This window comes from Penicillium expansum (assembly GCF_000769745.1).
Source record: "Penicillium expansum strain MD-8 chromosome Unknown contig275, whole genome shotgun sequence".
NCBI lineage: Eukaryota > Fungi > Ascomycota > Eurotiomycetes > Eurotiales > Aspergillaceae > Penicillium > Penicillium expansum.
This window is the reverse complement of record NW_015971416.1, coordinates 77,076-92,554: the sequence shown is the minus strand read 5'-3', so window position 1 is coordinate 92,554 and position 15,479 is coordinate 77,076. Positions and strand designations below refer to the sequence as shown.

The following is a 15,479-nucleotide window of genomic DNA, read 5'->3' as shown; positions in this document are numbered from 1 at the left end:
GAGCTGTAAAAATAAGCTATAAAGCTCACCGACGCTCGTTAGATATGGAAAGAAAATAGCAAAATTCCGCGCCACCTTGCCTCAGCAAATACCGCTTTCTTCAAAAAAGTGAAATTACAGACCTCTTCATGTCGATAGTCTCGAACGATGTCAAAGCCAAATGGCTGTTTGGCTCAACAGTGCCTTTTGCAGAACCCGCATGGGCTAGATGCTGTCCTAGTCCATACTATAACGATAGTCACAGACGCCTCCGGGCGGCAATGCGACTCTGGGTTGAGGAGGTGACTACCCAATCCTCGCTCCATCTTTGGCTGGAAACCTGTACCCTGACTTTGGCAGAACCTATTGCCCCATACTCTGGAATGGGAGCAATCCCCGTCGCTCCCGGATTCACTCTACGAAAAGGCAGCTAAGGATGGTCTGATCATGCCCATGGCGGCTGGGGCAGAAATTCCGCAAGAATGGAGAGGGAAATATCCAATCATCGGCAACGTTACCCCCGAAGAATGGGATGGATTCCATGACTTCATTATTCACGACGAGTTTGGCAGAGTTGGTGGAATAGGGTATGTGAAAAATAGCCTTGAATATTTTGATACTGAATCACGCTGACTCTTTGAAGTATCGAGAATGGTTTGGTTGGCGGTCCTGTAAGATTTATGATCTGTAATCGGCGTGAATTCTTTGACTTACGACACCTCCAGGTTTTGTCCGTGCCCGCCCTTCGGAAATACGGTTCGCAGAAGATCAAAGACGTGTAAGTTTATCTCTAAAATGAAGTCATACTAGCTTACACTATAGGACATAGCGTTATACCAGACATACTCTCTGGTCGCCTTCGAGTAGCCCTAGCCATCACTGAGCCTGGAGCTGGGTCTGATGTTCAAGGTGTGCAGACAGAAGCAAGGGTGTCAGAGGACGGTTTACACTTTATCGTTGACGGAGAAAAGAAGGTCTGAGTACCCTTTACCAATTCGCATACATTGAACGTCAAATATTAACGATATTTCAGTGGATAACTTCGGGCATGTATGCGCATTACTTCGTAACCCTTGTTAAGGAAACAACAGGGGAGTTTACGCTATTGGTCATACCACGAACAGAGGGCGTCACAACTACGCATATAACGCTCTCCGGATCAACGGCTGCTGGTACAGCTTTTGTGGACTTTGAGAATGTTCAAGTTCCAATGGACATGGTCGTTGGCGAGCGTGGGCAGGGACTCAAGTACATTATGTCCAACTTCAACCACGAGGTTTGTGCACTTGCTCTGTCTTTGAAGAACTCTATTAATATAAGACAGAGACTTTTTATTGGGATGCAGGCTCTGAGATGTGCTAGGGTTTGTCTGGAGGATTCCATAAAGTTTGTATCTCGGTTCCCTTCAAATTGTGCCCGCTAACAGTATGTCAAGCCACGCGATGAACCGAGAAACTTTCGGAAAGAAGCTTGTTGATCATCGTGAGTCTTCATTCCTTTGTGTTTAGGGAATTTAGGGTGCTAATGTGAATGACAGCCGTCATCAGACTCAAGATTGCCAATATGAGTCGAGAGACAGAAGCCTTACAGGCGTGGATCGAGGCGAGTCGCCCATTTTAATCTCATCTCGGACGAGGCTAACAATACAAAAAGAGCTTGATTTACCAGCTCTCACAGCTCTCTTCCGAAGAGGCCGTGCTCCTCCTAGCTGGTACAACTGCCCAACTCAAGGCCCATGCTGGCATTGTTTTGGAGCATGTTGCACGGGAGGCAATTCAGATTATGGGTGGGATTGGGTTGACTCGTGGTGGTCGGGGAGAGCGCGTTGAACGTATCTGGCGTGATGTCAAGGCCATCACCGTCCCTGGAGGGAGCGAAGAGATCCTTTTAGACTTGGCGACACGGCGGGCGCTGAATGTTACTGCCAAGCTTCGGGCTGGGGAAGCAGAAGTGGGCAAGCATAAGCTATAGGCCCTGCATCTAGTGTAAAAAAGAGAAGGGACTTTGACCGTGTATGTAAAATGTTTTCTTCTTCCATAACAATGGCTATTTCCTCTCCATTTATTACGGCCATAACGAAGCCAACCTGGAAAACATGGAGTTACCACGATGCTCTGTTATTGAGAAATGAATTCATTTTTGTGTCTAGCCAACAGTTATTGAGCGGGACGGTGCAACATTCCAGCTAACGGAGCTTTGTTAAATATTATAATGGCAATAAACACGCTAATGAGTAGTTCTTGGTGTCACTTTTTGGATAATATAATGTACAAACTATTCAGAGCCAGCTTGGTTAATATGACACATCCCCGGAATATACTATATGCATTAAGTCTCCACTCATAGGGGGCGGCCTCCGCCACGGGTCACCCCTGGAAAAGTAGAACGGTGTCCGAGCCGCGGCGTGCGGGAGCCGCGGACCCAAAGTGGCAATTGATCGTAGATCATCAACATATTGCATCATCAAGTGAAAATACTACTGAAAGAATAAAAGAATAAATTAAATTAAAAGAAGAGTCAACTCTTTATAGATGTGATATAATATCAACAACAAAAACCGGGAGACCAAAGCAGGTGGAGGGACATTCCATTACGTTCTTTGTGATATGGGACTTTAAAAACCAATAACTAGTGCCTATGTCCTCGCTAAAATACTTATGTGAATGTCAACTTGGCCGACCATGCCATTTGACATGTCAAAAGAGCATTGGGGCTATTTCTGCAATTCTATCATTTATCCAAGGAACGTATTAGTCCATTTTCTACTAAAGAAAATTGGTAGTTATCTTTGCTGGTTACTAGACCCGATGGACAAACAATTTGTGGAGTCAACCCTAAGCAGCTATAAAATGTCGTCTCTGGGCTAGCTCGTAACCGCAACTTCGAATACGCCTCCATTGGAAACGAAGCAGCAGAAGCACTTATGCGCCAGCACTTCCAGAAAAATTGGTCGGACCTGCTGCGGTACCAGGTTTTATCAGTCAAAGGTGGTGTCTATTTGGATCCAGATACCGTGAATTTAGATTCTTTGTAACCTGCCTTTGGTGATGTTTTGATGAGGCACAATCTTATCTGCATCTATAACAATACAAATCCTGACGTAGCGGCAATTGGGTGATGCGTAAGTTATGAATGGCTCCCGTGATATACTACGTAAAGACATTTGTGAAATACCGCATAACACTCTGGCCATAGACTTAGCAAACCTATGAATATAGTGTTCTTTCTGTATGTCACATTCTGGATGCAATCATTGTACGGTAAGAATCTAAATGGATTTTTCCGTTGCGCTCAAGCTTTTGGGTGAGCTTAATATCCATCATGCTACCTTCGAGCGTGTTAGTGCTCCCCACCGTATAGGCATTTTTGATGCCATTCAATCATTTTTCTTCTCTCCCAATCTGTCTGCTTTGGTAAAAAGACGTTGAATTACACGTAATCAAGGAATTTGAAGCCACGAAAGCCTGAAAAATAAAAAGTCAAATATGGTGGCGTTAGCGCGTGAGTTTACAGTTTCTGGTCGCTAAATTCACAGCCGGTAGTGGCAATTTGCCGGAATTATTAGGGGAAAGCAAGCACTGGTCCCAAGATCCTGGAGCTGGGGTGCGCCCCTCCTCGCCGTGAAGAATTCTAAGAACGCCGATAGGGACAGTGCGATGAAGTACATTACCACCCATGTAATTATAAGTTATTTTTTTTTCATTTTTAATAACCCAATCTTCCACCCAAACTTCAATTCCCTTCAATCACCCTCTTGCCGCCTCTCTATCACCGGTGATAACCAAGCATTATGCTCCAATCTCTAATGGCTCACGACGACGCTGCCGGTATTGCAACACACAAGTGCGGCACCTCCAGCGCACTCCGCACAGGTATTTTCGCCGCTTTTTTAGCTATAGCCTGGTACAACGCTCTTGAACTTATCATTATCTGTTTCGTCTCCTTCAAGCGTTGGAATGGAACCTACTTCTGGAGTCTGCTCATTGCCTCCGCCTGTATCATCCTCAATTGTCTGGGTTTTATGCTCCTTTTCTTCCCAACCGGTGTGACACCATGGCTATGCGTTACGCTAGTTCTACTCGGCTGGTTTGGCATGGTCACTGGCCAGTCAGTAGTCCTATGGTCGCGGCTGCATCTTGTGCTGTATAACACCAAGCTACTCAGGGGTCTGCTATTAGTTATCTGCATCGATGCCGTGTTATTGCATATCCCGGCGAGCGTCCTATTATACGGAACTGTTGCCTACCCGACAAGCGTCTGGGCACATGGGTACAACGTCATGGAACGGATCGAACTAGTTTGCTTCTGCCTGCAAGAACTGATCATCTCGAGCATCTACGCCTGGGAAACCGTCAAGCTGCTCCGACTGCGGCCAGAGGGTCGTCCGAAGGGAATTTTGAACCAGTTGCTTTTTATTAACATCATAATTGTGCTCCTGGATATCACCGTTATTTTTACCCAATTTGTGGGTTACTATACCGTGCAAGTGATGTTCAAGTCCCTTACGTACAGCATAAAACTGAAGCTTGAGTACGTCATCCTCGGCAAGTTGGTTACTGTTTCGCGTGGTTGTGATAGTCACGAACTGCCGCTGAATGCACGTGAGATAAATGTTAGCTCGTTTCCATCGGATAGAGATTCGCTGTGGAATCTTGAGTCATGGTAGGGAGCTAGAGGAAAGACTAGGCAACGGAATAGTAATAATATAAAAGGAATAGGAGCTGTCCAATTAGGACTAACGCGGCCCTAAGCTCTAGCCTTTACCCCTCTACTATCTCACTACTGTAGGATATGTTTAGGATACGATATACTAGACAGGACAGAGAGTAGAGGAAAGTGATCGAGTTAGTTGTTGACCTGGACGCTGACCTTATTTGGGGCCAACGAGATTCGGAAATCGCCGGTATTTAATTGTACTCATGTCGACAAACCATTCCGGCAAAGACGATTGGACAGAAATATGATGAAGCTTAGCAAAAGCTTCAAAGAAATAATTTCTTGCTCAATATGGGAAGCAAGGGAAGTTGGACCACAATTCATAACAATAGGTACTACAATTATGGACATACACTTCCTTAATTCCATAAATCTTTTTTAAAAAGCTATTCTGGGGATGCTAAACTTTTTAAACAGAGAAGTGTAGGAATATTGACTAACTTTTGGTCTGCTGTATGACATGGAGGAACTTAAGGCACCATGCGACAAAAATGGAGATACTGTATTCAAGAAGAATACAATTTCTTCTCGTGGGTGTGCAATCCATGGACATTACCCTCAGTCTGCGCACTTGCGCTTCTCATCTCAAAGCGGACCGTGCCCTTGTTCACCCCGTCACGCAGGGCATCAAGATTCTGGACACCAATATCCTGAAGAGAATGCTGCACACCAGCAACGAGGTAAGGGACAAACTGAGTGATAGAGCCACGATCAATGACAGAGCCAGCAACACCCTGCGCAACCTTGACCTTATCATTCTCAGAGAAGTACCGGGAAGCACCAGCATTATTGCCGCCAGCACTCTTGCTCTTATCCTCCATGACCGCGATACTGCCCATACCACGGAAGGCCTTGACCAATTGACCTTCACTGCTCATGAAGTACTCGCCAGGGGACTCGGTGGTTCCAGCAAGCAGGCTTCCCATCATAACTGCTGAGGCACCTAGCGCAAGTCCCTTGACAATATGGCCCAGGTTCTGGACACCACCGTCGGCAATGGTAGGAACACCAAACCGCGAGGCAAAGGCAGAAACACTGCGCACGGCTGCAGCCTGAGGGCGACCAGCGGCCATGACTTCTTGCGTGATGCACGCAGAGCCACTACCCATACCGATTCGTAGACCGTCTGCACCGGCAGCAATCAAGGCTGCAGCTTGCTCCCGGGTAACGATGTTACCCGCGATAACGTCAATATCAGGGAAGGTTTGCTTGATGTATTTGATCATGGCAATCTGGAACTTGCTGTGACCCTGGCTACTGTCGACGACGACAATGTCGAGACCGGCGTCGACTAGCTTCTGGAGACGGACCTTATCCGCGTCGTGGGTGCTGATGGCCGCGGCACAGAGCAGCTGCTTAGATGGAAGCTTTGATGCAAGAGGGTAGTGGATGTTCTTCATCAAGTCACTCCGGGAGAGCAGGGAAATCAGGGATCCATGGTTGTCCACGATTGGCAGCTTGCCCTTCTTCGAACTCCGCAGGACTTCATTAGCTTCCGCAAGGGTAGTGCCTGCCGGTGCGGTGACAAGGTCTGTAGCCATAACAGCCGTGACTGGATCTTCGGGGTTTCTGTGGAACTGGATGTCTCTGCTGGTGACGATGCCGAGAAGTTTCGAGTGGAGGGTTCCCTTCTCTGCGGATGGAACAAGGTAAGTAAAACTAAACCGACCAAAATGAAAATGTACAATGAAGGATAAATCCAACTAACCAGTCACGGGAAACCCGCCAAATCCCCATTTCATCTTCAGTTCCTTTGCCTCTGCAACTGTGGTCTCCGGAGACAGAACAATGGGGTCCTGGATGAAGCCATTTTCATAGCGTTTCACCTTCCTCACCATCTCGGCCTGCTCGTCCGGTGGGCAGTTATTGTGAATAACACCGAGACCTCCCAGAAGAGCCATATGGATCGCCATGTTGTGTTCGGTCACGGTGTCCATGGGAGAAGACAACAGAGGGGCCTTGATGGTGAATCGCCGGGTTACTTTGGTTTCCAAAGTAACATCCGATGCCGGAAAGGCTGTCCGTAAGATTAGAGATGACGATTTTCAAATATAAGCCTGATTGCCTTACTGATAGAACCGGGCAAGATCAGGAAGTCATTGTAGGTCAAGGCTCCATGACTATCCGAGTCGAGGAGAGTATCAACGTGGAGACCATCTGCAGAAGGATACTCCTTAAGAACCTCTAGAGCCTTGGTATAATCCTGAATCTCAGCCATAATGCGAGTAAACCAAAAAAATAAATGAAAAAATAAAAAATAAAAAAACCTATATGTATTGGGAACGGGGGGATGATTCCCAAAGAAAGTCAGAGGGGCAGGGGAGGGCAGTCCTTTTAACCAGGCTCCGACAGTGACACACTTGACGAAGGATCTTTCATTTGATAATCTACGCCCCACAACGACCCGTTTAATCCATGTATTGTCTCAATTGCTATGTGTCTGAGCACATACCTAGGTACGGAGTACGGAGTTCTCCGTAATGAGCATGGCCCAGACCTCTAACATACTAGCAGGGGTTTACGACCTGCCCAATCAATGAGAGACCAGGGGTGTTTATGGATTGTCGGTGTAGATGTGAACGTAACGCAAGAGGAGGATGTCAAGACAAGCCTTGCCAGCCTCAGCACTAATGGTTGTAATGTTATATTGTTCCTCCCTACTATTCGTCTAATGCTAGGCCAAAGCCTAATATAGACAGGGTGTAAAGCCTATCACAAACCACCCAAATACGTCCCTACTGTCTCCAGGAACAGTAAAAATCTAAATTCAAGACAATATCGGGCCGGGAATCGGAATGTGCGGGCCAGTTGTGCGGGGCCGTCCGCAATCTTTCGGCCCCTACGGCCCCATAGAACCAGAATTTTCAACGCGCTAAAATCGTGGGTCTAGATTTGGGGCTGATTCGGGCTTGGACTATTATTCTCAAACCTGATTTGTATTTTTTTTACTAACCTATGACAGTAGGTGACATTTAGATCAATTCTGTTACCTAAAACTTATTTCAATTCTCGGCCACCCCTAAACACGAATATATGTTCATCACCTTGAATCCCGCCGCGGCCAAAATATACTATAGAGAATACCTTGGTAAAGTTGGAAAAGTAAACAATTCAGAGCTTTTCTTTTCTCTCGCTCTTGTAATGTCCACTAGGCATTGGTCTCAGGACCTTGTACCAGTTATCCTCTAGTACTAGATGACTCTTACCTCTCCTTTCTTCTTCCCACTCTCTCTCCATTCGCCGAAATCGATCCATCTCTTGCTGCAACCAGGCCACACATGGCTCAGCAACAGTCTTAACTTCCTGAAATGGCATCAAATGTCCCAACCCAGATAAGACAACCTCCCTGACTCTTCCCTCGGACAAACCTCCACTCCCACCGATGCCTGACCCGCATATCCTGATACCTTCCCGAATTTCATCCATCTTCAAAAACGTCGCCCCGCCCACAACCCACACACACGACGGTCGGAGTGTCTCTAAACGGCGGAAGGTACTTCGCAGCTCTGGGCGATATAAGGGAATATGGGCTACCAATGGATCCACATCGGCATGCGTGCTTCGTGGAATTTCCATTCGGCCCGTAGTCGGGGACCGGGCGTTGAAGTTTTGCCGGGTCTGAGCGACAACCTCCTGGTATTTGGGGGTTGTGAGGGTGACCGGAATAGCTGCGGTATCGGCTGCAATGTCAAAGCGCTCCTTAATGGCCTCGATATCCGGATAAAGTGGAGTGGGTAGCTCGCGAAAGTAGTACTTCGCCATGCGATCCACACACCGAGGATCCCAACCGTGGATGAGGCCACGGTTGGCGCATATGGCTGCCTCGCGGCTGGGCCATATGTCGTTGCGCCATAGTGTGTAATTCATCGGGCCTGGAGGATCGGTGCCGAAGCCCATGGGGGGAAGACTTAGCTGGGTCACAGGATCGATAAGGAGGAGGGTTGTGAACAGGCGCGGATGCATATAGGCAAGATTCGTGCTGGAAAAGTGATCAGTACACTTTACTTTTGTCGCGCAACGCAGAGAAGCGCTAATTTATCACAAACATGATATTTCCACCAAAGCTGTGGCCAATTCCTACGAGAGGGCGTGGTATCTGCTCACGAAAATGGTTGATCATCAAGAAGAGGTCCCGCGAGTGATCCAACCAAGAACCTAAGAAATTTTTACATTTTTAGAGAAGATGTTAAAGAGTAAAATGTGAAGCACATACAATCCATACTAAGCTTATCCTCGTTATGGATCCCACTTTGGTTCATACTGGCGACGTCGGCCACCCAGATACCACGAATATGGAAGCCGGCAGCTTGTTCCAGGAGCTCGTCCCACAGTGGTTCATACAGTTCCTGTGTCCAAATGTTAAGCATACCAGAGAGGATGTGGGGTTAAAGATAGGCTCACCTTTGGTAGGCCGAGTCCATGAGCGGCAATTAAACTAATCGCATCGGCTGGAACGGGACCTTCATATCTTGGGGTATATTGTTTGACATGAAGCATTAATATATCTTCCTGCCTCACGGTGCTCCCTGGGTATTCTCTAATGTGGCTACCTGGGACAAGATGCTCAGTAATGGTGAACTTCTCGCGTGACATGGCAAATATTGGAAATCGAATATATAATTGTAAGGGAAACTAATCAAAACAAGGGATTTCGTGAAGAAAAGATAGTAATGTACTAAAAGTTCTTGCTAAAGACGTCGTTGGCTATGTATCTTCCCCTCTTTTCCCTTGCAGGGAGTAAGCACGGAGCGGCTCCAGGGCTCTAGTCTAAGGCTACTGCGCGCTTCATTTCTTCTCTTTTTACATATCCTGTGATCAGCAAGTCTAACTAGATTCTCGTATCTATTATTGACACTTCCGGTCATCTACTTGTTACCCTTAGTTCATGTCAACGTAAATTTTATTTTTTATATCATACATCCCGCCGCTGAAGAAAAGATTAAGCTCGACATTGAGCATCCTTCATTGAATATTTTACTATCTTTCTTCTCAGATCACTCTCACTTCTCAGATCACTCTCACTTCTCAGATCACTCTCACTTCTGAGCCAAGGAAAACATCTCTCCAACCCAGCCATATGCTCTGTTGAGCATACGGCCATATAGACGAGCAACTCTGAAAGTCAGCTTGCCACGCGGATGAGGCTCATGAAACTGGATACTTCGCTGAGCATTCAGCCTCGTCGGCTGGAATTGCCACACCGAACCGTAGAGTTTCATCGCTGTGAAGCCCACAGAGACCATTGCGTGCAGAAAGTCCTTCCAGGGGACTTCCCCCGGGGTAGATGTAACAGTAGGGTTAAAAAAGATAGTCCGGAATACCTTAAGCGCGCGGGTATCAACGAAAAGGGTGGGCTCACGACTAGCAGTATTGGGTCGGGTGAGGTCTTCCGCTTCTGTGATGGCTATAGTAATCTGAGGTATTCCACGGGTCTTGACTTTCGTTCTGGACTCTGCAACATCGAGTGATTTTGCTGGAATCTCGGAGTCTTCGGGGGTAGGATTTTGTGAGAAGTAGGTAGTGACGTCGCCTTTGCTTTTGACATTTGTAGTTCTCACAGGTGAAGCTTTTGTCGGCTCAATCCACTCTCCAGTGCGCTTTGAGATGCGCGGCTGGGAGAGGAGATTCCCCACAGCAGTGTCACTCGAATGGCCAGGTTTAGTGATCAAATTCCGGTCAATCTCGGCCCAGAAAGCATCTAGGTGAGCTTCGGCGCTAAGTAGCGCCTGGACACTTTCCTTGGTCCGACGCTTTTCAATGGGATAGGTAAATTTTCCACTTGAAGGATCCCCGAGATGTGCAGTTCGATTCAAGAGGCTTGTATCATGGAGCCTGTCGAGGAACTGGGCGAATGACCTAGTCCGTTCCATGCAGTCCTGGTCAATTTTCTCCTCACGCTGATGAAATTCAACGTCAAATTCCCGTGCCCATGGATAATAAATATTCAACTGGTGCAAACACTGGGAAATGATAGAGATGTCACCAACTACCTTGGTAACATATGGAGAAAGTAGGTCCCGCGCTTTTGTATCTGACTCAAGCAATCGCTCTAGCTCGTCCATGATCAGAGACATACCAGCCACATACAAGAAAGGGCCATTTTCAGACAGGGTGCCAAGCAACCAAATCAATCGCTCCTCCATCTTGCCCATTTTAAACCCGGACTTTAACACCACCGAGATATTTGTCGAATGGGCATCAGGTGGTGGTAGGCGAGCAAAGTATTTTCGCAAAGGAGGCGAGGCCACAACTGCACATTTGAGACTGGATAATGATTCTGCGGCTGCATGGTTGAGGTAATACCGCAACTGGAGCAATGCGTCCAGATAGTCCTCCGGTAAATCTCTTGAGGGCGAGATATCGTCAGCATACTGCCTTTGCAAGGAGACCAACTTCTTAGCTTGGCTACTGAGTTCGGAGAACACCTCTAGGTCGAGGTACGCCTTGGACACAACAGAGCCAATAATGTCTGCCCAGAGAAGTTGCGACCGATCACGGCTCAGAAGTGGATTGTTATTGCCATTAAGGTCCTTCAAGGTCTCCTGATGATGGTCCTTGGCCTCATGAAGTGTCGTGGAAAAAAACTCGGGATCCTCCCGTAAAGCCCACAGGTGATCTTCTGCGACACACCCCTTTGCCGTAAGCAGCGACTCAACAAGACTGAGATCGAGCTGTGCTGGAACACGATATGGGGCTTCTGCAGCCATCACCCCCAAAGACTTGAAACCACTCACGTCAGTTTCGGGCTTGAAAGGGGGTTCTGGTAAAATCAGGAAGGAGTCACTGGTCAAGGTGGACTCGGGGATGTCGTGGAGAAGCTCCGTGCAGCATTGGACAAGAAATGTCAAAAGTCGCTCTTGCACTTCCAGTATCAGCAGGCCCTCTCCAGGAATGCACTGCTTTTTTTTCGTCGTCCATTCCGAGGCATTGGGACGTTCACTCCAAGCGACCAGCTTTCCGTAGTTCTCTATATTTTCAACTAGACCGTTGATAATCATAGTATGGTTGTCCAAAAGGATGAGCTTAACTTCATAGCTGACCCTGCCCATATTCGTGGCATCGAAGTCGACGGAAGCAAAGTTGGAAGGGTGATGGCGACCTCGTGCGTTCAAGAGCAAGGGCAGAGTCTTGGTGTTTAGCAAATCCTCCTGATTTATGTAAGGCCACATGTAAGCATCCCGATATTTGGGACCTTTTTTTTGGCCAGTGAAAGCTTCGAAATCCGGGCGATGCCTTGCCGGCATATTCGGCCAGGCACTTAGCAGAATTTTTAGCCTCTGTTGGCGGCCCTTTTTGTACCATCGCTTGCGAATCAAGGCCTCGTGACGCTGTAGGATTTCGTACAAAGTTTGATAGGTGATGGAAATTTTGTCTGACCTCGCCGCGGCGTCTCGACGAACCTCTGCTGGAGATATCATGTCCGGAATGGAACCATCAATGGGCGTGGAGAGAACTGCAGGATCACTCCGATCCATGCTGCCTGTACCAAAGCTGGGACCCTCATAGGAGGTTGCATCAGGGTCAAAAGAATCAGATTGATTGTTCACCCGGGATTCCATCTCTGCTCCGATGATTTGACGAAGCACAGCTGTGTGTGGCGAAGTAATGAAAGTATTAAGAGATCACAGTATTTGGTGGGGCAATGGGGCAACAATAGAGGACGTGATGTGCTGAAGATGTTGCTTTGGGAAAGAAGAAATTATATAAAAAATCCACGATTAGACGAGTGAGAGCAAACAAACAGAGGCCATGTGAACTTCTCATTTGCCCATGAATGGCCATACTGTTTCCCACTGGCTTCTCCCTTCTCTTGTTGTGCATTGAGAACCTAGGAACTTCTGCCGGCATTGTTCAAAGCGCACTTTATAGTGCTCGTAGCTATCATGGTTCACCCAGCCGTCCCATCCTCGGTATACACCGACTTGATCAAGGAACTCCTCCATTAGCACAACACCATTCGCCCACTTTTTCTCGTCCTCCTTTTGCTTTTCTTTGTCTTCTCCGGTAAAGGAAAGTGGGCACGAGACAGAGGGTCCCACATAAGTCTGCCATTTCTCCTGTAGTCTCATGAGCAGGCCTTGAACAATTGGTTCACCATCACTAGATAGAGACCCCGAAAGGCCCGTGATTTGGCCAGGAAGTGAATTTCTGAAATGCAATGCGGCTGCACTCTCAGGGCAATCCTGGATCATATGGATATCATAAAGTTTGTAGAGAGACTGGGCAGCACGAAGCTTCTTCGCCTCGAGCTGCTCTTCCGCACTTAGCTGATCGAAATTCTGGGGTAGACTGATTTATTGCAGTCCCTCAAGGATGGGTCCATCAAATTCGATTAGGGCTGGATGACGGGCTTGAAGAAACAGGGGTGATAGGTTCACGGCCTGCCAATCAATAATGGAGAGAATCTCTGTCGGCTGATCTGGATTCACGAAGATGTTATCCCCGTGCAAGTCGGGGTTCCATAACACAGGCTTGGATATTTCTTTGTCTTTCGGTGATAAAAATTAGCAACCTTAAGGTAATTCGATAGTGTTTCTTGCTTGCGCTGAACGGTGGGCTGGTATTGGCCAGGCCCGTAAAAGAGTCCTTGCTGGCGTGGGAAATGTTTACAGGTCTGTAAACAAGCAAGTTCACGGTGGGCACGAGCAAAAACGTAATCATCAATAGATGCCCCTAGTAGAGAACACATATTAGAACGGTTTTCCAAAGAGCCGAGGAATACGCTTACATGGCCCTCTATCGACATCAACCGCATTTCTGCCATCATCGAAGAAAGTTCGATTTGTAGTCGGACCAACCGCAAAATTCACACTGACTGTATTCTTTTTACCCTCAAACTCAATCATCTGATTCGAATGGATATTGGGCAGGTTATCTGCATAATATAGGCTTCCATACATAGGAAACCGAGTGGATGTGAGTGCTTTCTCAAATACAACAAGTTGCTGAACAATCCGAAGCTTGTCAGGACCCGGTATATCATCCCACAGCTTGCCAAGTTCCACTCCCTGGCTCTTCTTCATTATAATATACTCGGCTCCAATCTCGTCGGTGGAGGGGCTCCAAGCGTACACCATTGGGGCTGGAATATCGAGCACATTCCGAACCTAAAAACTGGGATTAGATCACATAGCACATAGCGAAATGAAGCCACGCAACCCTCACATAGTCCATCGTCGCCACTTCACTAGCTGTGGTAAAGTATTGAGGTCCAGAATTAGGGTTTGGGAGTTTTGCAATCACTTCTTTTCCGTCGTCCATAGTAAGAAGAAAGACCTTGTTAAATTTCCCCTCTGGAAGCTTCTGTACTTCGACGCAGGGCATAGACTCTGTCGCCCGGGTCGCGATCCTGATGAGTTCGGCCAGATTGAACTTGACATAGCGGCGAGAAAGCTGATCCTCTTTATTCCAAAGCCATATTCCCGATGTGTAGCAATAAAGCCTATCCTCATCACAGTCTAAAATGGAGGTTCCTTGTAAAGCAGGGGTTGCATGCGACCGAGGCGGAACTGTCAAAAAGGTGTGCGTCTGGCGCAAGGTCCAACATCGAGACCTGAATATATCAACAATTTTTGGAATGCATGATGAAACGAATTTAAATTTGCAAGGGCGTGGATAAAACTTAGGTTAGAGGATCCCATAAGCCCCGCGTGCTTACATTTTGTTGAAGAAGTGAAGTCCACGCCGTGTTCAGAAAGTACATATCTTTATCACATGACCTGGTGGGTGCAGTGACCAGCTTGACTAACAAGGGCAATACAACATACATCCCAAAACGGCGTGGCCTCATGCGCTAGAGCGTGCTCTCTTATCGCTTAATGCTATATCAGAACCAATGGGGAAATCTAAAAAATATATTAAAAAAAAACAAATATGTCCTAACTATTGAAGCCCAATAAATAAATAAACCTCGAATCACCGTTGTTTTTGAAAGCTGGACAAGTATTCTCATAGTGATTAAAGAACTGTGAATCTACAGAGTAGCCATCTGTGCCTAACAATTGTTAGCATCGATAGATGTTTGGATATTCCAGATTAGCAATCCAGGCGACAAAGAAGTAGATACCGAAGAAAGAGATTCATGATGTCATTTTGGCCCTCAGCTACCTCTAGCACAATATTTAGTCAATGACCTAGGCTTATATGTATCTCGCATAGACTAAGAAGTGATAATCACTAAAGATTCCCGATTCATCATCTGTCCAGGTGAGCTTGTGGAGATCTGTGCCTCAATTATGAACGAATTCAGTTTATGCCCGAAGATCTCCCGGTTGGAATAGATATTCCCTTGATTGGCTATTTAGGATCCCCGTGGTTCCGAACTTCATGTTACTAGTATTCCACCCTAGGAACCAGCAAAAATGACTTCATATGTTGCTCCCGTATCAATTTCCCCAGGTCTTAGTCTCAGCCTCCCACTTCCCCTCATATTTGCATAGCTATCATGTGTATACCCCGTATTGTGTAGCTATTTCATATATTGTACAACATACTTCAATTTCCAAGGGTCAAAAACAACATTACCAATATATCTGCACACCAGCCAAGACTACCCAGAGATATGATTTGCTTGGGTCTGGTACATTACACATAGCCACCGAACGTTAGAATATTCCATAACCAAATTCTCACGCAGAAAACAGAAGCTCTGACGTCAGGGTATGTGGGGAATGCCAAGAAAGGAAGGGACCTCGGGATACCGCAGATCACCAAACTCATAGGGTTTTGTTCATTTTCATTTTCTTGTTCTTTTTCGTAGATATTCACACATAGGATATTCCAAG

At 46.8% G+C, this 15,479-nt stretch overlaps 5 protein-coding genes across 5 annotated transcripts; 2 read left to right on the top strand and 3 right to left on the bottom strand.

The window, feature by feature from the left end:
- Positions 1-260: 260 nt before the first annotated feature.
- On the top strand, positions 261-1,950 carry PEX2_082270 (acyl-CoA dehydrogenase family protein; the record flags this gene model as incomplete). The annotated part of the gene is made up of 7 exons (XM_016745497.1): positions 261-281; positions 340-566; positions 623-650; positions 705-757; positions 809-953; positions 1,013-1,255; positions 1,633-1,950. The coding sequence occupies 7 exons, from the start codon at positions 261-263 to the stop codon at positions 1,948-1,950; spliced, it is 1,035 nt and encodes a 344-aa protein (XP_016595310.1).
- A 1,819-nt stretch (positions 1,951-3,769) lies between these two features.
- Positions 3,770-4,645, top strand: PEX2_082260 (uncharacterized protein; the record flags this gene model as incomplete). Its single annotated transcript, XM_016745496.1, has 1 exon — positions 3,770-4,645. The coding sequence occupies one exon, from the start codon at positions 3,770-3,772 to the stop codon at positions 4,643-4,645; it is 876 nt and encodes a 291-aa protein (XP_016595309.1).
- Positions 4,646-5,201: 556 nt separating this feature from the next.
- On the bottom strand, positions 5,202-6,913 carry PEX2_082250 (Aldolase-type TIM barrel; the record flags this gene model as incomplete). The annotated part of the gene is made up of 3 exons (XM_016745495.1): positions 5,202-6,328; positions 6,404-6,712; positions 6,766-6,913. The coding sequence occupies 3 exons, from the start codon at positions 6,911-6,913 to the stop codon at positions 5,202-5,204; spliced, it is 1,584 nt and encodes a 527-aa protein (XP_016595308.1).
- Positions 6,914-7,806: 893 nt separating this feature from the next.
- PEX2_082240 (alpha/beta hydrolase) lies at positions 7,807-9,288 on the bottom strand (the record flags this gene model as incomplete). Its single annotated transcript, XM_016745494.1, has 4 exons — positions 7,807-8,674; positions 8,742-8,850; positions 8,909-9,041; positions 9,097-9,288. 4 exons carry the CDS (start codon positions 9,286-9,288, stop codon positions 7,807-7,809), a joined length of 1,302 nt encoding a protein of 433 aa, XP_016595307.1.
- A 443-nt stretch (positions 9,289-9,731) lies between these two features.
- PEX2_082230 (uncharacterized protein) lies at positions 9,732-14,019 on the bottom strand (the record flags this gene model as incomplete). Its single annotated transcript, XM_016745493.1, has 4 exons — positions 9,732-12,283; positions 12,524-12,948; positions 13,426-13,802; positions 13,861-14,019. The coding sequence occupies 4 exons, from the start codon at positions 14,017-14,019 to the stop codon at positions 9,732-9,734; spliced, it is 3,513 nt and encodes a 1,170-aa protein (XP_016595306.1).
- Between the last annotated feature and the right edge of the window lie 1,460 nt (positions 14,020-15,479).